General features: G+C 56.1%; 3 protein-coding genes across 4 annotated transcripts; all 3 read left to right on the top strand.

Moving 5' to 3' along the window:
- The first annotated feature begins 178 nt into the window (after positions 1 to 178).
- On the top strand, positions 179 to 6,989 carry MRPL38 (mitochondrial ribosomal protein L38). Its single transcript, XM_055408564.2, has 9 exons — positions 179 to 338; positions 472 to 651; positions 3,788 to 3,922; positions 4,002 to 4,210; positions 4,710 to 4,782; positions 4,951 to 4,996; positions 5,895 to 6,053; positions 6,290 to 6,426; positions 6,641 to 6,989. The coding sequence occupies exons 1-9, from the start codon at positions 272 to 274 to the stop codon at positions 6,775 to 6,777; spliced, it is 1,143 nt and encodes a 380-aa protein (XP_055264539.1). The 5' UTR covers positions 179 to 271; the 3' UTR covers positions 6,778 to 6,989.
- A 1,410-nt stretch (positions 6,990 to 8,399) lies between these two features.
- On the top strand, positions 8,400 to 15,379 carry TRIM65 (tripartite motif containing 65). The gene is made up of 6 exons (XM_055408563.2): positions 8,400 to 8,844; positions 9,827 to 9,922; positions 10,162 to 10,395; positions 10,481 to 10,655; positions 10,795 to 10,860; positions 11,453 to 15,379. Exons 1-6 carry the CDS (start codon positions 8,413 to 8,415, stop codon positions 12,025 to 12,027), a joined length of 1,578 nt encoding a protein of 525 aa, XP_055264538.2. The 5' UTR covers positions 8,400 to 8,412; the 3' UTR covers positions 12,028 to 15,379.
- Positions 15,380 to 20,572: 5,193 nt separating this feature from the next.
- Positions 20,573 to 25,126, top strand: TRIM47 (tripartite motif containing 47). Of its 2 annotated transcripts, none has more exons than XM_055408565.2 (6): positions 20,573 to 21,324; positions 22,330 to 22,425; positions 22,729 to 22,959; positions 23,132 to 23,330; positions 23,803 to 23,877; positions 24,136 to 25,126. In XM_055408565.2, the coding sequence occupies exons 1-6, from the start codon at positions 20,629 to 20,631 to the stop codon at positions 24,774 to 24,776; spliced, it is 1,938 nt and encodes a 645-aa protein (XP_055264540.2). In that variant the 5' UTR covers positions 20,573 to 20,628; the 3' UTR covers positions 24,777 to 25,126. The 2 variants fall into 2 exon arrangements, with proteins under 2 accessions (XP_055264540.2, XP_055264541.2); XM_055408566.2 differs by having other exon boundaries at positions 20,590 to 21,324; positions 23,806 to 23,877.
- The last annotated feature ends 736 nt before the right edge of the window (positions 25,127 to 25,862 follow it).

The raw sequence follows: 25,862 nt of genomic DNA on the forward strand, positions 1-25,862 counted from the left end.
GGGGCGGGGCTCCCAGGACGCGGGGGGCGGGGCTCCCAGGACGCGGGGGGCGGGGCTCCCAGGACGCGGGGGGCGGGGCTCCCAGGACGCGGGGGCCGGGGCTCCCAGGACGCGGGGGGCGGGGCTCCCAGGACGCGGGGGGCGGGGCTCCCAGGACGCGGGGGGCGGGGCTCCCAGGACGCGGGGGGCGGGGCCTGCGCCGTGCGCTCAGGCGCCGCTCCGGCCACCTCTGCGGGGTCCTGGGAGCGGCGGCGCGCCGGCCTGAGGGAAGATGGCGGCGCCCTGGTGGCGGGCCGTGCTGAACAGGAGTCGAAGTTGGCGGGGCTTCAGCACCTCAGGTGAGGGATCTGGGGTTGAGGGGCTCTTGGGGGTCCCCGTCCAGCCGAACCCTGGGTCTCGAGTCGGCTCCCGCTCCGGGCCTCCGCGGGAGTCGGGCCGGGGCCAGCCTGATGTCCTGCTGTCCGCCCGCAGCCGCCCTGAGCCGCCGGGCCGCTCCTCTGGGGCCGATGCCCAACGAGGACATCGACGTGAGCGACCTGGAGCGGCTGAAGAAATACCGCAGCTTCGACCGCTACCGGCGCCGGGCGGCGCGGGAGGCGCGGGACCCGCACTGGTGGCGGACGTACCGGGAGCATTTCGTAGAGGAGTCAGGTGGGGATGTCCGGAGCTGGGCTGTGCCTCCACCGCCGTGGGGCTCGGAGGTTTGGGCGGGGGGTGGGTTCCCCGAGCTTGGCGGAGAAGGCCTGCTCACGTTCCTGTGTGCGCTGGTGGTGGCTCAGTCCCGCCAGCATTTTTCATACCTTTTGGTCCCCCTCCTTGGAAAATTCTCTTCCTTTATTATTAGATTTCCACCTTTGATATCTCTACACCGAAAGTCTTTTACTGACCAACTCAGTTCAGTTCAGTTCAGTTCAGTCGCTCAGTCGTGTCCGACTCTCCGCGACCCCATGAATCAAAGCACGCCAGGCCTCCCTGTCCATCACCAACTCCCGGAGTACACTCAAACTCATGTTCACAGAGTCGGTGATGCCATCCAGCCATCTCATTCTCGGTCGTCCCCTTCTCCTCCCGCCCCCAACCTTTCCCAGCATCAGAGTCTTTTCCAGTGAGTCAACTCGTCTCATGAGGTGGCCAAAGTATTGGAGTTTCAGCCTCAGCATCAGTCCCTCCAATGAACACCCAGGATTGATCTCCTTTAGAATGGACTGGTTGGATCTCCTTGCAGTCCAAGGGACTCTCAAGAGTCTTCTCCAACACCACAGTTCAAAAGCATCGATTCTTCGGCGATCAGCTTTCTTCACAGTCCAACTCTCACATCCATACATGACCACGGGAAAAACCATTGCCTTGACTAGACGGACCTTGGTTGGCAAAGTAATGTCTCTGCTTTTTAATATACTATCAAGGTTGGTCATAACTTTCCTTCCAAGGAGCAAGCGTCTTTTAATTTCATGGCTGCAATCAGCATCTGCAGTGATTTTGGAGCCCAAAAAAACAAAGTCTGACACTGTTTCCATTGTTTTTCCATCTATTTCCCATGAAGTGATGGGACCAGATGCCATGATCTTTGTTTTCTGAATGTTGAGCTTCAAGCCAACCTTTTCACTCTCCCCTTTCACTTTCATCAAGAGGCTTTTGAGTTCCTCTTCACTTTCTGCCATAAGGGTAGTGTCATCTGCATATCTGAGGTTATTGATATTTCTCCCAGCAATCTTGATTCCAGCTTGTGCTTCTTCCAGCCCAGCGTTCCTCATGATGTACTCTGCATATAAGTTAAATAAGCAAGGTGACAATATACAACCTTGACGTACACCTTTTCCTATTTGGAACCAGTCTGTTGTTCCATGACCGGTTCTAACTGTTGCTTCCTGACCTGCATACAGGTTTCTCAAGAGGCAGGTCAGGTGGTCTGGGATTCCCATCTCCTTCAGAATGTTCCACAGTTTATTGTGATCCACACAGTCAAAGGCTTTGGCATAGTCAATGAAGCAGAAATAGATGTTTTTCTGAAACTCTCTTGCTTTCTCCATGATCCAGCGGATGTTGGCAATTTGATCTCTGGTGCCTCTGCCTTTTCTAAAACCTGCTTGAACATCTGGGAGTTCACGGTTTACATACTGCTGAAGCCTGGCTTGGAGAATTTTGAGCATGACTTTACTAGCGTGTGAGATGAGTGCAATTGTGCGGTAGTTTGAGCATTCTTTGGCATTGCCTTTCTTTGGGATTGGAATGAAGACTGACCTTTTCCAGTCCTGTGGCCACTGCTGAGTTTTCCAAATCTGCTGGCATATTGAGTGCAGCACTTTCACAGCATCATCTTTCAAGACTTGAAATAGCTCAACTGGAATTCCATCACCTCCACTAGCTTTGTTCGTAGTGATGCTTTCTAAGGCCCACTTGACTTCACATTCCAAGATGTCTGGCTCTAGGTCAGTGATCACATTTTCGTGACTATCTTGGTCGTGAAGATCTTTTTTGTACAGTTCTTCTGTGTATTCCTGCCACCTCTTCCTCTCCTGACCAGGAGCTGACTGTGGCTCAGATCATGAACTCCTTATTGCGAAGTTCAGACTTAAATTGAAGAAAGTAGGGAAAACCACTAGACCATTCAGATATGACCTCCATCAAATCCCTTATGATTATGCAGTGGAAGTGAGAAATAGATTTAAGGGACTAGATCTGATTGATAGAGTGCCTGATGAACTCTGGACGGAGGTTCGTGACATTGTACAGGAGACAGGGACCAAGACCATCCCTATGGAAAAGAAATGCAAAAGAGCGAAATGGCTGTCTGAGGAGGCCTTACAAATAGCTGTAAAAAGAAGAGAGGCGAAAAGCAAAGGAGAAAAGGAAAGATATAAGCATCTGAATGCAGAGTTCCAAAGAATAGCAAGGAGAGATAAGAAAGCCTTCCTCAGTGATCAATGCAAAGAAATAGAGGAAAACAACAGAATAGGAAAAACAAGAGACCTCTTCAAGAAAATTAGAGATTCCAAGGGAACTTTTCATGCAAAGATGGGCTCGATAAAGGACAGAAATGGTATGGACCTAACAGAAGCAGAAGATATTAAGAAGAGGTGGCAGGAATACACAGAAGAACTGACCAACTACCCCCGTCCCAATTCTGGGTTGGAACGCCCCTCTGTGCTCCTGTAACACTGTTGATGTCACCTTGGCCACACTGCATCCTGAGTCTTCGCTGCTTCCCTCCCAGACTATGAGCTCTCTAAGGACGGGGATCGTGTCTGTCTTGACCACCACTAGATCTCTACACCTGCCACAGATGACCAATACTTTGCTGAGTTAAATTGAAAGCCCTGGGGATGGTGACTCAGGGACCCTGCACGGCCAGCTGTGAACAGGCTTGAAGGTGATCCCAGCCATAATTAGGTCACCATCCGCCTGGGTTTCCCATGACCTAGACAAATAATGCTGTGGAAGAGGACATGGCAACCCACTCCAGTATTCTTGCCTGGAGAATCCCACAGACAGAGGAGCCTGCCAGGCTACACAGTCCATGGGGTCGCACAGTCAGACACTACTGAAGTGACCTAGCCCACATGCACGCAGACAGATGTAATCCCTTGTTTAGGGATTAGAAAATAGAATCTCACGTTAATTAGTGAGACTGGAACAAGTCCAGATCTGTGAAGCTAACAACACAGTATGTTTTGTGAATTAAAGACTGAGCTTTAGTAGCGGAGTTTGCCCAGTGAAAGGAAAAGTATGGACAGGGAGCTTAGCTAAGCCCTGATTCCACTTTCTCCAACACATCTTCCCTCTGCAGATCCCAAAGACAAGGTTGACATTGGCTTGCCTCCACCTAAGGTCTGCCGGACCCAACAGTTGCTGGAACGGAAACGGGTCCTGCGGGAGCTGCGGGCCAGTGTGGAGGAGGAGCGGGCCGCTCGCCTCCACACAGGTAAGCCTTCCTGAGGGAGGGGGTCCTGGGTATGTCCCTGCCCCCACCCTGCATCCCCACCAACATCATTCTTTTCCAGCGAGCATCCCCTTGGAGGCCGTGCGAGCTGAGTGGGAGAGAACCTGTGGCCCCTACCACAAGCAGCGTCTGGCCGAATACTATGGCCTCTATCGGGACCTCTTCCATGGGGCCACCTTTGTGCCCCGAGTTCCCCTGCATGTGGCCTATGCCATAGGCGAGGACGACTTGGTACCTGTGTACTATGGCAATGAAGTCACTCCAGCTGAGGTAACTGTTGGCCTGTGCCCCTTCCTGCCCTGTGTGCCAGATACATCCCACCATGGGGCCAGAGACAGCTCCTGTTTGAAACCGTTTACAGAGGCGGTTTGTATGGTGGTCAAAGGCACAAGCACAGCATCTGTGTAGGCTCAACTGGGGTTTTCTTGTTCTCTGTCTCTTTTTGATTTCCCAGTAAACACCACCATGATAAAGTAATCACAAAGAAGGGAATGAAAATAAAAGAAGCTCCATCAGAGTGCCCCCCTACCCCGGCCCCTAGCTTTTGGCCTTCTTGTGGTTCAGATCTCTGGATAGGCAACTCTGTAGGGCTCTTTGGATAAGTCTTTGCTCACTTGCCTCTCAAGGGGCTGTCCAGGGCACTTGGTCCAGAATGGGCTCTCCTTTCTCCAAGGCTCCCTCAGGCTCCTGCTCTCCAGAGTAAAGATCTATTTAGAACAGCTTGTCCGTCCCTGATGGGGTCACAGCACACTCGTTCTTTCCCCACCAGGCTGCCCAGCCCCCGGAGGTGACCTATGAAGCAGATGAGGGCTCCATGTGGACGCTGCTCCTCACCAACTTGGGTAAGGGTCTGGGGGCTCACGGGGACGCCTGCCTCCCTCACCTCCCTGGGGAGGCCCTGGGGAGCTGGGGGAGGGGCCATGTGGAAAGCTCCAGCCCCAGCTCCCTCCAAGGGAGGAGGACGGAGGGGGCGGCAGTGCCCGCAGTCAGTGGGGTGTGTTTGTGTGTAGATGGACACCTGCTGGAAGCGGACGCCGAGTACGTGCACTGGCTGGTGTAAGTACCTGGGACAGGGATGTGGCTCAGCGTTCGGGGAGGTTCCGACATCCTCGAAAGAGCTGCACTTGAACTTGAGTCTTGGCTCCAGCATGGATTAAACACCACCTCCCAACCCTGGAGGTGGTCCCTCACCTCGGCTTCCTGAGGGTGTCAGGGGTCCTGAAGGGTGATCCAGGGGCTGATCCAGGGTACAGAAGAAAAGCAGGCAGTGGGCTTCGGCCCCTCCCACAGGCCTCTCTGTCTCCCTTAACTCATTTCCTTACCTGTGAAACTAGGGTCATGCCACCACGTGCCTTAGCCACTCTGAGGGGCTCAGTGACAAGCAAATGGGAAAGGAGACCACAAGAGGCCTCTGGCACCTGTGGGCTGCCTCTTGTTTGCTCAGTGGCCTTGGGTTCTGAGCACCAGGCTTAGAGGCAGAGGTCAGGCATTTTTATTCAACTGCAGTTACCACCCTGTGCAGCAGGCCCTCTGGCACGTTGTACCTGGGGCAGGTACAGTGGCCATCCCTGTGCCAGGCTGGGCAGACACTCGCTGACAAACCCAGAGCCTTCGGGACATCAGGAGAGAAGTGGTCCCAGGTGGCGTGGCTCTCCCACCTGAGCAGCCCTGCCACCCCACCAGCCCCCCGGCTCCAGGAAACCAGCTGCTCGAGCTTGCTCTCATCCTGATGGTTCTGGGGCTCTTGTTGGCCTCTGAACCCCTACTTTTCCCCCCACACGTCTGCTCTCCATCTGAGGGTGTTCAGGGCTCTTCTTCCTACTTGATTGTGTAGTGGAGATCATCTTAGGGTCTTCCTGGGGAGTTGTAGCAACCTCTAGGGAGCATTGGGTGGGGATGTTCCTGCTGCCTCCTGCGGCGAGTGGCAATTAACAGATGCTTGTTTTCCCACCAGCACCAACATCCCAGGCAGCAGGGTGGCTGAAGGACAGGAGACGTGTCCATACCTCCCCCCCTTCCCTGCCCGAGGCTCTGGCTTCCACCGCTTTGCTTTCCTTCTCTTCAAGCAGGACAAGCCAATTGACTTCTCCGGGGATACCCGGCCCTCACCCTGGTAATCTTTGCCTCCCCACCCCGGCTCCCCCCTGGGCTCAGGCCAGCTTCCCAGTAATGGTCAGTCTTGCTCAGGTTTCCTCTCTCATCACTTGGGCCTTGAGGTGAGCAGCAGGGTGGTTGTGCTGTGCTAGACAGACCCTAAGGGGCTTCTCAGCATTGCCTGTGGGACCAGAGGTGGGGTGTGGGGCTCTGGCCCCCCCCAACTCTCAAATGCTCCCCTCCACCTCCCTCCAGCTACCAACTTGCCCAGCGGACCTTCCACACTTTTGATTTCTACAAGAAACACCAAGACGCCATGACCCCAGCTGGCCTGGCTTTCTTCCAGTGCCGCTGGGATGACTCAGTCACCCACATCTTCCACCAGCTCCTGGGTAAGGGCAGAGTGGGCAAGGGGGAGCGGGTGGCTGGTCTGAGCTCACAGACCTCCCCTGACATGCCAGGAGAAGCGCCTTCAGGAGAGGGCCAGCAGCAGGCGTGCCATTCCTGGGGTGGGCTGGCTGGGCACTTGCCCAGAGCAGGCAGACAGACAGACGGGCTCGGGCCAGCAGCACTCCACACTCGTGCCTCTCCTTCACTCCTCTGCAGACATGCGAGAGCCTGTGTTTGAGTTTGTGCGGCCGCCTCCTTATCACCCTAAGCAGAAGTGCTTCCCGCACCGGCAGCCGCTGCGCTACCTGGACCGGTACAGGGACAGTCACGAACCCACCTATGGCATCTACTGAGTGACTGGAGTGCCCCCACCTCAGAGTGAACTGGGCTTCTCAGGCCACCCTGCCAGGCTCTGCAGGCAGCGGCAATGGAGACATAGCGCCCAGGGGCCAACCCTCAGGGGTTCTCCTGCCTGAGGCCGCCCCTCTGCCACCGTCCCAGCAGGCTCAGGGCTTGGGAGGGAAGAAGGCTGGGGGTAGGGTTTCCAATAAAGATTTTTGCTGTAGCTGGTCTGGGTTTGTGTTCTGGCGCCCCCTGGTGGAAATCTGTTGCTTTATTGGCGTGCAGAGGGCCGCCTCCCACCCCAGGAGGTGCCCCCTCACCTCTGCTTCCTGAGGCTGTCAGAGGACCTGTGATCCAGTGGCTGAAGAAGGGTACAGAAGAAACGCAGGTGGTGGGGCCCTGGCTGCTCCCACAGGCCTCTTGAAAGAAATTTGCCAGCCCTGGGCATTGTCCCCTCGCTGGCTTTTCTCAGGCTCCCAGCCTCCAGATAGAAAAAGAAGGTTTGTCAGGTAGGGCACAGGCAGGTCTCAGAGGTCTCTGGGCACACTGCCCTGGAAACTCCTGCATACTTGCCGGGTGGTTAGGGTATTTCTCTTCTCTAAAGGAGAAGACTGCCTAGGAGCCAGTCAAGAGATCAGAAAGAAAAACTATCAAAATATTACAAAACAAGACAATACGAGGTTTGCTGCATCGAAGTGAGAGGATGTCGTGCCTCAAAATTAAACCAGCTGGGTCAGAAAGAAAGGAGAAAGTTAACCCCGCCTCGCCTCTCGCACTGGCCCAGCACGCTGCCCCAGGGACGGTGGGTGGGTTTGCAGGTCAAGTTTGGACCTTCAAACAAGGAACTCTCCCCAGCACAGTATTCTGAGTGCAGCTGAAGACTGCTTTGAGTTTCCACTAAGCAGGGTAGGAAGTAACCACTATTTTCTGGTCTCTGTCTCTTGGTAACCAGACATACCCACCTCACTGTTTACTTTAAAAGAACCAAAATTAGGCATAACTGAGAGAAGGGAGACACCCTAGTCTGGCAAGTGCCTGAAACTCAGCTCAAGGAAAAAAGTGCAGCAGAGCCCCATGGGTCTGCAGGGCATTTAATGAGCACCAGCTGTGTGCCCCATGTCCCTTGCCAGGCACTCCCACGTGCTGTCCTGATTCATTTAATGGCCAGAACCCCTGGGAAGTAGATAACTGTTGTCAGTGTTACTTGTATTAGATTTTCAGATGAGGGCGGCAGAAGAGGTTCTGGTGGTGGCCCTTGGCCAGGAGGAGGCTTGGAAACCCAACAGCTTTCCCAAAGCTCTATATCTCCAGAACCTGGGGCCAGATCCCTTGCACGGGAGCTGTTGGACTGTGGATCTCGGGAAGCGGGATGAGGTCCCAGGGTGGGACCAGAGAGAGCTGGACCCCATCTCCCAGCCTGGGCAGTAGAAGGCAGGCAGGGGCGCCTGGGAGCCGGAGGTGTAGGCGCTGGGCGGAACAGGAGCGCTGCAGCCGGCAGGCGCTGGGAGTGGCGGCTGGTTTGGTCGGAGGGGAAGAATGATTGTCACCCCGGCGGGTCCTCGCTCCGCCAGCCGCACCCACACTCCGGCGCCCGCTGTCCCTTTAAGAGGCCTTCCTTCCGCGCGCCCGGGCCGCCCGCCGCCGCCATGGCCGCGCAGCAGCTGGAGGACAAGCTGGCCTGCTCCATCTGCCTGGAGCTTTACAAGGAGCCGGTGACGCTGCTCTGCGGGCACAACTTCTGCGGGGCCTGCATCCGGGACTGGTGGGGCCGCCGCGAGAAGGTGTGCCCCGAGTGCCGGGAGCCCTTCCCGGACGGCGCCGAGCTGCGCCGCAACGTGGCTCTGAGCAGCGTGGTGGAGGAGCTGCGCGCCACGCCCGGCCCCGGCCCTGGCCCCGATCCCGATCCCGATCCCGGCCCCGGCCCCGGCCCCGGCCCCGGCGCGCGCTGCCCCCGGCACGGCCGGTCGCTCGAGCTCTTCTGCCGCACCGAGGGCCTCTGCGTGTGCTGCGTGTGCACCGTGCGCGAGTGTCGCCTCCACGAGCGGGCGCTGCTGGACGCGGAGCGCCGGGCGCGCGAGGTGACTCGCCGGGACCCGCACCACTCTGCGCCCGGGCGGGGGCGGGCAGCTCCAGCCGCCGGCTTGGCCCTGTTTTGATTCCGGGTTGAGAGGAGGTGGCGGTCAGGACAGGAATGCTTGGAATAGAGACGTCAGGGCCGGTGCCAGGTCCAGGGTGAGGATTCGGGAGTGAGTAGCCGGGATGGAGTGAGGAGGTCAAGGAGCCCAGAGCTGGAGGACAGACAACCCCCCCGGCTGCTGAGGACGCAGAGTCAGGACAAGAGGTTACTGCCTTGAGGGCTGAATACAGTGCGCGGAGTGTGGAAGTTTGCAGGGAAGAATAGGTGGTACAGCTGGACGGTAGAAGCACTGAAGGAGCTAGAACTTGGCTAGTGGGAGGGGCAGTGATGCTGGGGTGTGAGGGCAGGACTGTGCACCCTTGGGGGGGTGAACCAGAAAACTCTGCCCTGCCCCTTCCTACCTCCAGCATGTGTACCGTGCTGGAGGCTCTACGGCTCGGAGTGAGACGCAAGCATTGCACTTGGGAAGATCCAGTGACCTGGGCGAGTTATGAACTTCCCTGACCTGCTTCCTCTTCTGTGAAGCGGGGATAACATGGGTCCCTCACTTCAGGGTGTCGCTGGGAGGAGCAGAAGCAAGACAGGCTCTGGACCGGGTGCAGGGCCCCAAGTCCTAGTGGGGGTGCCGTCCTGCCCTCCTGAGGGTATAGCCGTGTTGCTCGTGTTCAGCCTGAGGCTTCTGTACCACCCGGGCACCACTCTGCTCCCGGCAGGGCAGGGGCTTTATCCAGGCCTCCCTGGGACCCTGACCCAGTTCCCCTAGGGCTCAGAACCAAGGCTGATGCCCTGTGTGCGGGCCTCACCCGGGTGTCACAAGAAGGGGAGGCTGAGCATCTGCAGGTGCTTGCTGACTGGCTGAGCGGGGACTTCACAGCCAGTCCTGACCCCTCTTATCACTCACTCGTCCCCCGGTGGGCCCACAGGCCCAGCTGAGAGCCATGCTGGAGGTCACCCAGCAGCAGGCCGCCCAGGCCCAGAGGCAGCTACAGGAGCTGCAGCAGCGAAGCAGCCAGATCCAGGTACCAGGCCTGTCCCCCTGCCACCCCGCATCGTGTCGTCTGCTGTGTCCTTCAGGCGGCCACCAGCCAGCCCCTGGGACACTGGGCAGTAGGCATGAGCTACCTTGAAAATGCCTCCCGGCAGCAGGAAATGAAGGGCCGGAGGGGGGAGGCAGAGAGACCTTGGCTCCCCACCCCTCAGCCCAGTGGGCAGCCGCCCAGGGCCCTGGCTGTCCTCAGCTCCTCCTGTGCCCACCCAGAACTCAGCCTGCACTCTGACCTCCGTGATATCTGGAAAGTTCAGCCGGCTGCTGCAGGCCCTGGAGATGCGGCGGGCCAGGGCTCTGAGGGACATTGATGTGGCCAAGACCCAGGCCCTGGAGCAGGCCCAGGAGGAGAAACAGCGCCTGCAGGGCCGCCTGGAGGCTGTGTCTCTCTGTGATGGCAGGATTCGCCGCCTCCTGGAGCATCTGGATGACCGGACCTTCCTCCAGGTACCAGGCCTCAGGGAGGCAGGCTGGGGGGCCAGTGCACCAGCCCCTTGTGCCCAGGCTTACTGCAGCTGTCCCCTGCGCTCAGGAATCACAGCAACTGGTGCCCCCAGGCCCTCTTGGGCCACTGACTCTCCCCCAGTGGGACGAAGATCAGCAGCTGGACGGCCTGAAGGAGTCCCTGAGCCAGCTGTGTGCTCTCCTCCTGGAAGAGGGGGCTCACCCCGGAGTACCAGCCAAAGCTGCTGACTTGGGCTCCGTGGGTAAGGTTGATCCCAGACCTCTGCCTGCCCCTCTGGGCCCAGTTGTCCCTCCCACTAGAGGTGGGAAAGGAGTCAGTGGCCTGGCCCCCCATGAGCGCTCCTCCCGATGACTCCCCTAAAACCCTGCTTTGCTCCGTAGAGTCCCCAGGTCCCCTGGCGTCAGTGCTGAGCCCGGTGTGTCCGCTGAGGAGGAGACTCTGGCAGAGTAAGAAGGCCTAGAGCACATGCGTGTCTGCGCCTGCGTGAGCATGTGTGTGAGTGCATTGTGCGCACATGTGGGTGCGTGTGTGTTCATGTGTGCACTGTGAGCACGTGTGTGTGTCCCTCTGCATGTGTCGGGGGCACCTACTGTTTCCTGACTGTTCTGTCCAGGAAGCCTGTTTCCCGCCCCTCCCCAGGGCTGGCCGTGCCCCCTCCCCAGGGCTGGCTGTGCCCCTTCCAGCGTCCCTGTTCCGGGATGCACACCTCTTGCGCGTGCAGCGAGCATAGTGTTTAAGGAGATTCTGGGAGCACGAACCTGGGATCAATCACGATTCTTCCACTTACTATGAAGTTAGCTTTCTGAACCTCAGTTTTCTCATCTGTGAGATGAGGCCGATGGAAGGTTCCACCTCAGGGGTCGCACGGAGGATCAGACGCTGAGATGATGTCCACGTTTATTCAGCTTCCAGTGACCCCCGCAGATGTCTGAGGGTCCATCAATGGAAATTCAGTTGCTGTCTGTCCCCTCTGAGAACAGTGACGGCTAGGCGCAGGCACCCTTGCTCACTCACCTTCCATCTGCCTCTGCCCAACAGATTATCGCAACCTGACCTTCGACCCTGTCAGCGCCAACCGCCACCTCTACCTGTCTCAGCAGGACCAGCGGGTAAAGCACCTTCTAAAGCCCCGGGGCCCAGGTGGGCCCGGCAGCTTCGAGCTCTGGCAGGTGCAGTGTGCCCAGAGCTTCCAGGCCGGGCAGCACTACTGGGAGGTGCGTGCGTCCAACCACTCGGTGACGCTGGGCGTCGCCTACTCGGAGCTGACAAGGCGCAGGCAGGGGCCCCACACGGACAACATCGGCCGCGGGCCCAGCTCCTGGGGGCTCTGCGTTCAGGAGGACTGCACCCAGGCCTGGCACGACGGGAAGGCCCGGCGCCTCCCAGTCGTGTCAGGGCGGCTCCTGGGCGTGGATTTGGACCTGGCCTCTGGCTGCCTCACCTTCTACAGCCTGGAACCCAAGACCCAACCCCTGCACACCTTCCATGCCATCTTCACCCGGCCCCTCTACCCCATTTTCTGGCTCCTTGAGGGTCGGACCCTGACCTTGTGCCATCATCCCGAGGCCACCCTCCCTCCAGGGCTCCAGGAAGAGGCCTCCGGGCTCAGCTGAGGAAGGCAGGGGACAAGTGCCACCCTGGTGGCCAGGTGCCACCATTCCCATAGGCCCAGAACCGCCAGCTGCTCCCCTGGGAACCTGAGGCCACAGCTCTAATGGGACCAGTTGTTGGCTGGAAGATCGACTCAGGGGCTGGCTGGGCCATTGGAGAGAGGCGGGAGGAAGCCTCCAAACGAGTTCACCTTCCCCTCCTATCTGAGGGGGTGAGGCTCAAGGGAGGAAGATGGGAGCCCAGTTCTCGGGCTGCCTGGACCTCAGAGACCAGCGCAGTGCCCAGGTCCTGCAGGAGCGCGTGCAGTGCAGGACGCACCACTGTGGGACACAGTCACTCATGGGGCAACGCCAGTTTACCTCCTACCGAGACAGTGCAGACCTTGGAACAGAGGATTCCTAGAGGCAGCCTTGAAAAGGTTGATTTTTACCTTCTCCCTCCTCATCTCTTCTCTATTCTCTTTCATATTTTGGTATATTTTCATCTTCTCTTTTACTTTGTACATCCTGTGCTCATATTCTATAAACAATTATGTTTTTCTGCATCTTTCATTTAACATAAGCATCTTCCACATTGTTCAGATTTTCTCTCTGAATGACCGCAACATAAATGGTCATCCTCATGACAAAGCCAAATTTTAATCAGAATTTGTTTACCCGTTATTGGACTTCAAAATGTTTTATTTGAGGGCTTAAAAATATGGCCATGATGACTTTTTTAGGGGAGGGCACACCCTGCAACATGTGGGATCTTAGTTCCCCCAACCAGGGATCAAACCCTTGCCCGCTACAGTGGAAAGTCGGAGTCTTAACCACTGGGCCAGGGAAGTCTTGAGATGACAACTTTTGAGCTGGAAGTTTTGGCCATATTTATTGCCCTGTATGTGGGCTACATTCCCTAAAGAGGAATCTCTCAACAGAGACACGATGGAGACTTGAAGATTTTATGTTTATACAAGGGACCGAAATGAAGAAACCTTGAGTCAGGCCAGCTTACGCCTGCCCCTCAAGGCCACCAGCCAATCGTCATGGCAGAGCCTCAGCTGCCATCATTCCCACCTCATCCCTACCCAGGGCGTGGGCATCAAGTGTAGGTGCCAGCACAGCTCCCGCTCCTTTTATTTTGGATTTTACCATTCAGAACATGTTTCCCTGCAGGTCCTTGTACATGTTTTATCTTGTGTTTCTGGAGGTGAGGGTACTGGGTCATTGGGGAGCAGTAATTTTGTACAAGAAAGTATTTCTTGATCAGGGTAGTGGTCCCAAGGGTGTGTGCTTTCTAAGTTTTTACACTGTGCATGCATATTTTATATACTTGTGTGTAAGTATTTGACAATAAAAGCTTTTTAGAAAAGGATAAGATGCAAAAACACACACTCCAAAAATTACAAAATAGTTTTATACTTCTATACGGTAAGTTTCCCTCCCCACATTGTCAGTGACCCCTGGTGCTGCCTTTGGCAGACTCCACCTTGTGGCCTCAATGTCAGTTCTCGGGTTTAAGGGCGGGACCAGGCCTCTGATTGGTGCAACCTGGGCAAGGAGCTTCCAGAAAGATTCCTAAGGTGGGGAGGTCCCCAAACAGGGTAAGATGGTTCTAACCCTGGACAGTCAGTATGACAGGATGACAGCTGGGTTAACAGCAGGAGTTGAAAGCAGGGTAGATACAGGATTGGGCTGGCCAGGTAGCCATTATCGCTGGCTACCCCAGCAGACAGATTCTAACCATCCCTCCTGATCCCAGAGCCGCTACACAAATGTCCAGCTAGCCAAGCCCACAGAAAAAGAGACAGAGAGAGGAAGAACAGCCCCTTCTCTGCTTCCAGAGTGCAAAGTGTCTTGGGTCATTTAATCTATGGATTTACTTTTCTTTTGGGTTGGTGGTCCTTTCCACATTGTCCTATGGGAATGTTCTATACTGTGACCATTAACTTTTGTTTACATGACACTACTGCCTTTTTTGGGGGGAGAGGGGAGTGCCATGCCATGTGGCATGAGGGACCCTAGTTCCCTGACCAGGGGTTGAACCCACTTCCCTGCATTGTGAGCTCAGAGTCAGCCACTGTACCACCAGGGAAGTTCATATTTTTATGAACTCCCATAGAGTGCTGTGGAGCAGTGCTTCCAGTGTCAGTGTGAGGGCAAGAATTAACTCTCCTGGACAGTTACTTCAGATTAAATTCTCTCAGCCCTGCTGATTCTAACAATTCTCCACCTCCTCACCAGAAAATGCCTAGGTGCAGAGGGAGAAAGAAACATGGACTCTGGAGCATAACATTTGTAAAGGGGACACATCTGATGAGCCTAGGAGTTTCCAGCACCTCTGCTCCACTCCTCACAGTTTCTGGGCATTTATGAGGCAGAATTGGGAGGGTGGGCATAGGAACAGAACAAGAGAAGGGAAGGGCAGGAGAGATTTCAAAAGACAGTGACCTCTGGGGCTGGTGGATTGGAGACCAGAGAGGGGAGGGGTAAAGAGAATCAGAGGCTATCCTGCCTGTGGAGGGAGGAATGGAAAGGAGCAGCGTGGTGACCGAGAAATGTGTCTTGGAGTAATGCGGGGCTGGAAACTAGAAGACAATGGAGCCCCATCTTTGAGACTCTGAGGGAGGAAAGGATTTCTATTCAGAATTCCATACCCAGCCAAACTGTCAATCATGGGCGAAGCCTGAACAAAGACATTTGCAGACACTTCCGCATCCATTACCAGGAAACTCCCAGAGGATGTAATTTTCAAAAATAAAGAAATAAAGAAGGGAAGGGGAGCCCTGGGATCCAAGCAATGGGAATTCAACATAAAGGAGAAATGATAGAAATCAAAATCTCACTTCCTAATGGTGAAGACCTTGCCATGAGAACATGCCTCTTGCGAAGGATCTCCTTCGTCCCTTTCGAGAAGAGAAGAGGAAACCCCAGAAGAAGCGCCTCGTGCAGAGCCCCGATTCCTGTTTCACAGATGTGAGATGCCCAGGATGCTATAAAATCACCGACGACTTTAGCCACACAAAGAGTAGTTTTATGTGCTGGTTATGCTACTGTCCTCTGACAGCCTACAGGAGGAAAAGCAAGGCTTCCAGGAGAATGCTCAGACAGAAGCAACACTGAAAGCACCCTGTATCAGAACAAATGGGAAACCATCCCAATAAACACATTGTGAATATTAAAAAAAAAAAAAGAATCAAAATCTCCAGAAATATGAGCACAAACATCCAGATGTTCAAGCTTACACCCGTGTGCTTTAGGGATATGGAGGTAAGTGCTAGAAGAGACAGAAGGGTTGAACCTAGTTGTCCATAGAAGCAAGAATCTGAGCAAGGTGGGATACAGGACTGCAGCTTTTATTATATGCCTCACTAAATTGTTTATTTTTCAGATACTCTAAATATATTATTTTGAAATAAATACATATGTTTTAAAGTACATCAGTAGCATAAAGAAGAAGTGCTGTTGTGGGATATGGCTTGGTTCCCATTTCCTTTTTCCAGAGATTCAAGCAAAGCTGAGTTTGGCTTGCCAAGTACTATTGTTTGTTCGATGCTTTTGCAGTTTGTTTTTGTTTCTGCTTGACTTTTTTTTTTTTTTTAAGCAATAATGGAGACAGACAGGGTCATTTATGAGGTTTAGGATTATTTTCAGGGTACACATTCTGGGTTTAAGTTCTGCCTCCTCTGCAAGACTAGGTCTGTGACCTCTGGCAAGATATGTAACCTGTTGGAATTCCATTTCCGCTCCTTCATGAGCGTCCTGGAGAGGACAGAGTGGATGCAGCCGTGAGCAGAGTGTCAGTTAATTAAGAGCCAGTTAATTTCAAGAATCATGAATATAGGGCTTCCTTGGTGGTTCAGTGGTAAAGAATCCAGCTGCCAATGCAGAAGACATGAGTTTGATCCCTGATCCGAGAAGATCCTACATACCGCAGGGCAATTAAGCCCAAGTGCCTCAACTACTGAAGGCCAGGAACTCTAGAGCCCGTGCTCCACAGCAAGAGTAGCCCCCGCTTGCTGTAACTAAAGAAAAGCCTGCGCAGCAACCAGCACAGCCAAAAAAAGAATAATTAATATATTGGGCAACTTTAAAAACTTCCATAATGGAAATGAGATACCAAAATGCCAGCACCCTGGCAAATCACATCTCCAGGCATTCCTGGAGGAGTACACCTTCCTGAACAGGCTGTGAGGTGGGGAGTGGAGGGCAGAACTTGTCCCCTGTATGTACCCCCAAACCCGAGTGGCATCTCCTCTCCCCTCCAGAGTCAAGCAAGTCTATGGTCTCAGAAAGCCCAGGCAGCCTGGCTGCCAAGCCTCTGATGTCTGAGCCTCTGAACCATCCCTCGTCTTGGCAGACAAGGGATGATCAAAATCAAGTGCTCCTTGTGGAAACTACTTATGGAACTCATTACACGCCTCTCTGCCAAACCAGGCACACCCAGGCTGGTTCACCCTGCTGCTCTGCCCAGAAGGTCTTTTCCCACCCTAGTTTCTGCACGCCTCCGAGCCCTAGCAGTCTGTGAAAGCCCAACTCAGATGACACTTCCTCCACGACGGCCTCCATGACTTCAACCCCACCCACTTCCCACAAATTCCTCAGGAGTGGATCCCACCCCTCTTGAAATATTTAATAGATCTTAGTTTCCTTCTCTCCTTCCAGGAGGCTCTGCAGAGCATATTTTTAAATCAGATTTTGTATTTTTATTAAGGCGTAGCTGTTTTCCAATGCTGTGTTGAGTTTCTGCTGTGTAGCACAATGAATCAGTTACAAGTATACATATATCCCCTCTTTTTTGGATTTCCTTCCCATTTCGGTCATTGCAGGGCACTGAGTAGGGCTCCCTGTGCTGTACAGTAGGTTCTCACTTTATACATAGCAGTGTATACCCTTGCCTGGAGAATCCCAGGGACGGGGGAGCCTGGTGGGCTGCCGTCTATGGGGCCGCACAGAGTCAGACATGACTGAAGGCAGCAGCAGCAGCGTATACCCTTTACATCATACAAGGTGAATTCCAGTCTCCCAGTTTGTCCCACCTCCTTTCCCCCCACCAAGTAAGTTTGTTCTCTGTATCTGTGACTCTTTTCCGGCTCTAGATTTTTTGTTTTTTGACTGAGCCTCATGGCTTGAGGGGTCTTAGTTTGCCAATCGGGGATTGAATCGGACTACAGCAGTGAAAGCAACAAATCTTGACCGCTGGACCACCAGGGAATTCCCCCTAAATCAGACATGTTTAACCCAGCGTTTTGAGTAGGTGGGAATTCTCTTTATTTTCAATGTCCTCTAATGGCAATCTAGCATTTCGTTCTATTACAAATGGAGAAAACACACCACAGTGATATTAGCCATAGCTGTGAGTTGTCACCAATAAAAATGACAGATTTTTCATAGTGTATTACAGAAATGACAGAGAACTTGAAATATGCTTACATTCATCACTGTCTCAAAAACACAGGGATTCTTAGAACTCCATCAGATCTTGTTATTTGTTCTTGTGTTAAAGAAACACAGATGTAACAAATTTGTTTTCTTTGTATTTTGTACCTGTATTTCAATGTAATTGATTGCCATGGAACCCTGCGCATTTTACTTTGTGCATTTAAAAGCATTACTCTGGGGACTTCCCTAGTAGTCCAGTGGTTAAGACTCCACACTTTCCCTGCAGGGGGCATGGGTTCGATCCCTGGTCAGGAACTACGATCCCACAGGCAGCACAGTGTGGCCAACACATAGAAAAATAAATACATAAAAATAAAAACATTACTCTGGAAAGATGTCTGAGACTACACTAGGCTTTGAGAAGGGCCCTGGAAGAATAAGAAAGGCTAACCCCCATCACTTCATGGGAAATAGATGGAAAAACAGTGGAAACAGTGTCAGACTTTATTTTTTTGGGCTCCAAAATCACTGCAGATGCTGGTTGCAGCCATGAAATTAAAAGACGCTTACTCCTTGGAAGAAAAGTTATGACCAACCTTGATAGTATATTAAAAAGCAGAGACATTACTTTGCCAACAAAGGTCCATCTAGTCAAGGCTATGGTTTTTCCCGTGGTCATGTATGGATGTGAGAGTTGGACTGTGAAGAAAGCTGAGCGCCGAAGAATTGATGCTTTTGAACTGTGGTGTTGGAGAAGACTCTTGAGAGTCCCTTGTACCGCAAGGAGATCCAACCAGTCCATTCTAAGGGAGATCGATCCTGGGTGTTCATTGGAAGGACTGATGCTAAAGCTGAGACTGCAATACTTTGGCCACCTCATGCGACGAGTTGACTCACTGGAAAAGACTCTGATGCTGGGAAGGGTTGGGGGCGGGAGGAGAAGGGGAAGACCGAGGATGAGATGGCTAGAAGGCATCACCGACTCTGTGGACATGAGTTTGAGTGAACTCTGGGAGTTGGTGATGGACAGGGAGGCCTGGCGTGCTGTGATTCATGGGGTCGCGGAGAGTCGGACACGACTGAGCGACTGAACTGAACTGAACTGAACCCCCACCTCTATGTGGATCAACCCTCTCCACCTGTGTATTCCTTCCACTTTGGCCTCTCATCAGCAGGAGGTCTGCAGGCCTGGGTGCAGGAAGCATTGCCTCAGCTTTTTTTAATGAATTTTTAAAAATAATTTTATTTATGTATTTTTGGCTGTGCTGAGTCTTCATTGCTGCTCGGGCTTCTCTCCAGTTGTGTTGAGCAGGGGCTACTCTCTAGTTGGGGTGCACAGGCTTCTCTCGTTGCAGAGCACAGGCTCTGGGGGGCTCGGGCTTCAGTAGTTGTGGCACGTGGGCTCAGTCATTTCGGCTCCTGAGCCCTGGAGCACAGGCTCAGTAGTTGTGGCGCAGGAGCTTAGTTGCTCCGTGGTATGTGAGACCTTCCTGGATCAGGGATTGAACCCGTGTCTCCTACACTGGCAGCGGATTCTTTACCACGGAGCCACAAGGGGAACCTGTTTTATGCACTTTTAATACAGTTCCAAGTTTACAGAAAAGTTGCAAAGATCACTCAGAGTTCCCCTATACCTCCCTCCCCATTTGTCCTTTTGCTCATACCGTGACTATGGTACATTTGTCACAGTGAAAGAGCCAATATTGATACATTCTTATGAAGTATATTCCATAACTTATTTGAATTTCCTGTTTCCCCCTAACATCCTTTTTCTCTCTCAGGAACACATCCAGAATACACAGGACATTTAGTTATCATGTCTCCATGGACTTCTCTTGGCTGTGACGATTTTTCAGACTTTCCTTGCTTCTGTTTGACGACTTTGAGAGTTTCAAGGGTTTCTGATCAGGCGCTGTGTAGACTGTGTCTTCACTGGGATTTGTCTAAAGTTTTAATCATAGAGTGGGGCTGTGTGTAGGAGGACCACAGCGTATCAACGGTACTTACTGCCGAACATGACGTCACTGTTGACATTGACCTTGCCCGCCTGGCTGGGCTGCTTTTCCTCACTGTACACTGTCAAGTTACTCTTCTGCTCCCTTTGGAAGGAAGTCACTCTGCACCCTCCACACGTACGGAGTGGGAAGCCATTCTCCATCCTGGAGAATGTGCCAGAACTGTTCAGAATCCCTCTGAGTGGGAAATTTGCCTATTCTCCCTCATTTATTTATTTACCCAGAGATTTCTTTATAACAGCATGGACTCATAGAAGTTTGCTTTATACTTAGGGTTACAGCCCAGTGCTCCTTTAGTTATTCTGTTGCCATTCTATTTCTTTTAATTTAACATTATGGAGGTATAGTTTACATATACTAAAATGCACCATTTTAAGTGCGTAGTCAGACTAGTCTCAGCGAACACCTCCACTTGAGGAACCCACAGCCTGAGCCACTGGCACATCACATGAGTGTCCATGGGCTGGAAGTGAATTCCTAGGACAGTGGACTTGGAGGACGACATCAACTTCCCATTTTAAGTTTAGAGAAGCCCAAGTTCCCCATCGGAGGTAAATAGAGTCACTAAGAGGCAGAAACACATGCCCATCAGCAGTTATTTTCCCTGCAGCTCAGCAACTTTGTCTTTTTTCTTTTTATATTTATTTGGCTGAGCCACGTCTTAGTTGTGGCATGCAGGATCTTTGATCTTCGTTGTGGGCATGTGGAGTATTTAGTTGCTTAGCTGCAGCATGTGGGATCTAATTCCCTGACCAGGGATGGAACCCAGTTCCCCAACACTGGGAGAGCGGGGAGTCTTAGCTACTGGACCACCAGGAAGTTTCAGCAGCTCAGCAACTTGGCTAAAGGTACTGAGGAGGGGTCCGGAGCGCAAAGGTGCCTGCCTGACACCGTGCGGTCGCCCAGCCTCTCTGGAGGCCCTGGCCGGCCATGGGGTGGACCCCCATCGGGGGTCATGGAGGGGTGAATTCCTCCCCTGCCTTCAGTGTGGCCCCTCCAGTCGCCTTCTCTGCCCTCTCTCTCACTAACCTTTCCTCCAGGAGCCCCTAGGGGTCAGACTGCGCCCCGGGTACAGGCCGGCCTTTTGCGCTGGGGGGCGGTCCGAGTCGGGGGCGGGCGGGGTCGGACCCTTGGCCTCTGTCCCAGGGGGCGGCGCCGCGTCGCGAACGGTCCCGGTCCCTCCCAGGCGCGAGCGGCGCAGGCGGTGCACCGCGGCCGCGGAGCCATGGACGGGAGTGGGCCCTTCAGCTGCCCCATCTGCCTGGAGCCGCTCCGGGAGCCGGTGACACTGCCCTGCGGCCACAACTTCTGCCTCGCCTGCCTGGGCGCGCTCTGGCCGCACCGCGGAGCGGGTGGCGCCGGCGGCCCGGGAGGCACGGCGCGCTGCCCGCTGTGCCAGGAAACCTTCCCCGACGGCCTCCAGCTCCGCAAAAACCACACGCTGTCCGAGCTGCTGCAGCTCCGCCAGGGCTCGGGCCCGGGGCCCGGCCCCGGCCCGGCCCCGACCCCGCCGGCCCAGGCCCCGGACCCGGACCCGGAGCCGGCAACACCCAGCGCGCCGCCCAGCGCCCCGGAGCCGTCGGCTCCCTGCGCGCCCGAGTCGTGGCCGCCCGGCGAGGAGCCGGTGCGCTGCGATGCGTGCCCCGAAGGCGCCGCCCTGCCCGCCGCGCTCTCCTGCCTCTCCTGCCTCGCGTCCTTCTGCCCCGCGCACCTGGGCCCGCACGAGCGCAGCCCCGCGCTGCGCGGACACCGCCTGGTGCCGCCGCTGCGCCGGCTGGAGGAGAGCCTGTGCCCGCGCCACCTGCGGCCGCTCGAGCGCTACTGCCGCGCCGAGCGCGTGTGCCTGTGCGAGGCCTGCGCCGCCCAGGAGCACCGGGGCCACGAGCTCGTGCCGCTGGAGCAGGAGCGCGCGCTCCAGGAGGTAGGGCGCGGGCGCGGCGGGCGGGCTGGGGCGGGTGATGGGCCTCGCGCGCCTGCCGAGGACCCCTCATTGCTTTGCCATCCTTAATTCCCCTCTCTAACCTGAGGATCTCTGCGGTGCCTTCCAGCCCTCACCGTCATCCGCTCGCTGTGGGACATTCCTCTCTGGATGAGAATGAGGGTTGGAGGGACCCAGTGGGAACTCGAAAAGCATGCAAAAATCGGGCTGGAAGACTGAGGCTGGGGCGGAGCCCATTGTGGGGTGGTTAAAGGAGCCTGGTGGGGTCCGCGGGGTCCGCAGAGTCCCCGGTGGACGGCCGGTGCCTCGGCCGGGTTCCTGCCGGTCCCGCTCAGATCTGCCCGGGCTGGGGGTCTGGATGGGTGTGGCAGACGACAGGAGTCGGGCAGAGGGTGGACCGAGCACAGACCGCTCTGTCGGGCTGTTCCGGGGGCTGGTGGTGGGCGCATGTGCTGGCTGTCCAGCCCGGTTACCTCCACCCCCAGTTTCCTTTGGCCCCCGGCCTGGTCTTGGCGCCTCTGGCCTTGGGATTTTCCGTCTCTCCAGCCTGAAGTGGTGACTCATAAGACCCAGGGGATTTGCCCGGAATCCCCATTTTTCAGGCTTGGACTGGGGACACAGACTCTTGGGGGACAGTGATTTCCCAGACAGTTTGAATGGCACCTTGCGCAAGGCCCCTTCTCACTTTCTGCTTCTTTCCCACGGAGGGAAGTTCTCAAATCACAGTGAGCAACGTGGAGGACCCGGAGGGCCCTGGACTTGCTCACCAGTCAAAGAGGGCAGGCAGGCAGCCCACGGCCCACCAGCCTGCCCTCTCCCAGGCATTCTGAAAGTGCATCAGCCTGGGCTTGAGGCCCCTTTGGTATATCATCACCACTCCCAGTCCACCTGGACCCAGATACCACTCCTGGTCACCCCCACCTCCCCTTTGGTGAGGCCCGGGACCCTCCTTCCAGACCCCTTTCTCCTCGAGGATGTCGTCCACAGGCTGAGCAGCCCAAAGTCCTGAGCGCCGTGGAGGACCGCATGGATGAGCTGGCCGCGGGCATCGCTCAGTCCCGGCGCACGGTGGCCCTCATCAAGGTCAGATCCTGTCCAACCCCGCCCCCGTCCACCCCTGCCGCAGGCTCCCGGTGCTGTGAGCTTTCAGCATGGCACGGTCCACCCCAGAGAAGCCCGTGCCCAGGGCGTGGCCCGGCTCCACTGAGCACGCCTGTCACCCCCCTGACCTGGCACAGACCCAGGGCAGTTTCGGGCTGGTGCCTCTGTCCACCCCTGCCCTCAGCAGGACACGGTGGGAAGGCGGGGGTCTGAGAAGGTGACCGAGACGTCTTCAGGGTGTTCTCTGTCCTCACTGCCCGCCCCCACCTCCACTGTCCTGTGCAGAGCGCAGCTGTGGCAGAGCGGGAGAGGGTGAGCCGGCTGTTTGCCGAGGCTGCGGCCGTCCTGCAGGGGTTTCAGACGGAGGTGCTGGGCTTCATCGACGAGGGGGAGGCGACCATGCTGGGCCGCTCCCAGGGCGACCTGCGGCGGCAGGAGGAGCAGCGGAGCCGGCTCAGCAGGGCCCGCCACAACCTCAGTCAGGTCCCCGAAGCCGACTCGGTCAGCTTCCTACAGGTGAGGGCGGCTCCGCAGGCGCGGCGGGCACCGAAGCCGGGAGGTGGCGGGAGCAGGGGGCCGCAGGGGGCCACCTTCGTGGCTGTGCCGGCCTCCTGGCGGAGCTGTCTGTCTCCTGCCCGGAGGAGCTGCTGCGGCTGGCTCAGCCTTAATGGGCGTCTGTCTGGCACAGGAGCTCCTGGCACTCAGGCTGGCCCTGGAGGAGGGGTGCGGCCCCGGGCCTGGACCCCCAAGGGAGCTCAACTTCACCAAGTCCTCCCAGGCTGTGCGCGCAGTGCAGGCAGTCCTGGCTGCGGCCTGTTCCAGCCAGTGGGAGCAGCTGCGGGGGCTGGGCGGTGACGAAGATGGGCTGCAGAAGCCGGGCATGGAAGGTGGGCGCCCCCCGCAAGTGACTCACCCTTCCCCAGGCTCCCCGCACAGGGCCCCAGGGCCGGTGCCCGCTCAGGAATGGAGGATGGAAACTGTGCCTAGTGCAGGGTGGGACCCCAAATCCTGCCAGGGACTCGAGCCACCACCCTGTAATCACGAGTCAGCCCCTTTGGCCGCAGCCCGGGGGGCAGAGAGGGCCTGTCCTGGCACACCTTCTGGCTTCGGAGAGGATGAAGCCCAGGAAGGACATGGAGCGGGGCGGGGATGGTGAGGGGGCGTGGAATGAGGACCAGGCACGCGTGTGCACACAGAGTACCGTGTTTGGGCACGTGCCTGTCCCCAGGTGGCCTGGGGTGCTGGGAGGATGAAGGGGGCGGGGGAGGATTTCAATAACAGGTTCAGAGGGGGGTCACCTTGCGCAGCCCAGCCACAGGCAGCTAGGGAGACCCCCTCCCACTGTCTCTTCTTTGGCAGCAGACGCTGAGTCCCAGGACCCCGACAGCACCAACAACCTGGAGAGTGAGGCTCCTAGGGATTTCTTCCTCAAGTGTAAGTTGACAGCTGGGCTTGCCAGGATGCTCACCTGGGTTCTCCCAAGGCTGCGCCTTAAGTGCCCAAGGGCCAGGATTCCTGTCCCTGGTTCAGGGGGTGAACTAGGTCAGTTCACAGGGGGCTCCCCACAGTGGCTCAATCGTGCCAGTTGCAAAGGATGGGAGAGGTGTTTGGGGAGGTGGGTCCCTCAGGGAAAGGCTGCCCCACCTGACCTTGGATCTGAGCCCCGCGTTTCTCTCTGGTCCGTGGGGGCAGTTGCCTACATCGTGGACTTGGACAGTGACACGGCCGACAAGTTCCTGCAGCTGTTTGGAACCAAGGGTGTGAAGAGGGTGCTGTGTCCTATTAACTACCCCGAGTCACCCACCCGCTTCACCCACTGCGAGCAGGTGCTGGGCGAGGGTGCCCTGGACCGGGGCACCTACTACTGGGAGGTGGAGATCATCGAGGGCTGGGTCAGCGTGGGGGTTATGGCCGAAGACTTCTCCCCACAAGAGCCCTACGACCGGGGCCGGCTGGGCCGCAACGCCTACTCCTGCTGCCTGCAGTGGAACGGACGCAGCTTCTCCGTCTGGTTCCACGGGCAGGAGGCGCCCCTGCCGCACCCCTTCTCGCCCACCGTGGGGATCTGCCTGGAATATGCCGACCGAGCCCTGGCCTTCTACGCCGTGCGGGATGGCAAGATGAGCCTCCTACGGAGGCTGAGGGCCTCCCGGGCGCGCCGGAGTGGCACGCCGGCCTCCCCCGTTGACCCCTTCCAGAGCCGCCTGGACAGCCACTTTGCGGGGCTCTTCACGCGCAGGCTCAAGCCCGCCTTCTTCCTGGAGAGTGTAGATGCCCATCTGCAGATCGGGCCCCTCAAGAAGTCCTGCATATCCGTGCTCAAGAGGAGGTGATACGGGGGCCCAGGGCTTCCTCCTGCTGCTGACCCAGCTCCCAGGAAGCTTGCTTCTCTGCACCCCTGGTTTGAATCAGAGAAGGCACCAGCCTCAGACCCCCACACATTCCCCAGCCTTCTCATTCCTAGAGGCCTCCACCTTCTGTACCCAAGGCCTTCCACCTCTCAGGGAGGAGGCCCCCCAGACCCTGTCCCCCTGCAGGCCTTGTTTCTGGGAGAAGGAACCACAGCTTGGACAGTTCCAGGCTACCCTGACCCCTCCTCTCCCAGGTTCCTGGGACACTGCCTGGCACACAGTAGGTGCTCAATAAACGTTTGGTGTATGAACAACTCCTTTTTCTACCCTTCTCTTGTGCGTGTGTGCGTGTTCAGCTGTGTCCCACTCTTTGTGACCTCATGGACTGTAGCCCTCGAGGCTCCTCAGTCCATGAGATTTTCCAGGCAAGAATACTGGAGCAGGTTACCATTTCTTCCTCCAGGGGATCTTCCCAACCCAGGGATTGAACTCGCATCTCCTGTATTGGCAGGCAGATTCTTTACCACTGAGCCACCTGGGAAGCACCCTTCTCTGCATCCACCAAGAATTCCCAGTACTTCTCATCTGTCCTGAGCTGGTATTGAAAGGCAGGAGAAGGAAGCAAGGCCCTGGTCCCAGGATTCCTACTGGGTGGGAGAGCCCTGGCCCAGGAAAAGGAGGCTGAAACGGGGTGCCTACCCTTTGCACACCCCCTACTCCCAGGTTCTGAACAGGGAGAGGCAGCGGTGGCTTCTCCCGGAGGGGTCCACCCCCACAGTCATTCTAGCTGCCCGCGTGTTTGCTTTGGATGGTCTGGTGCCCATCAGCTATTTTCATCCTTGCTGCTATAGCCTAGTTCTGGAACCTGCCGAAGGGTGTCTGCTCAAGATTCAACGCAGACCTCACACTCCGCAAGAGCAGGGCAGGACTCCTGGGCGTGGGCAACAAAGTCTGAGACCTAGAGCTGTTTCCATACGCACACCTTCTCAGCTCTTGAGGGCTGTGGCTGAACCGACCCCAGGGTGTGGCTGGTGCTGGGAACGTCTTCCCTAAAAGGACCTGTCTCTT

Source organism: Moschus berezovskii, chromosome 20 (assembly GCF_049115385.1).
Source record: "Moschus berezovskii isolate FMDL1 chromosome 20, NW_MosBer_1.0, whole genome shotgun sequence".
In the NCBI taxonomy this organism is placed as follows: Eukaryota; Metazoa; Chordata; class Mammalia; order Artiodactyla; family Moschidae; genus Moschus; species Moschus berezovskii.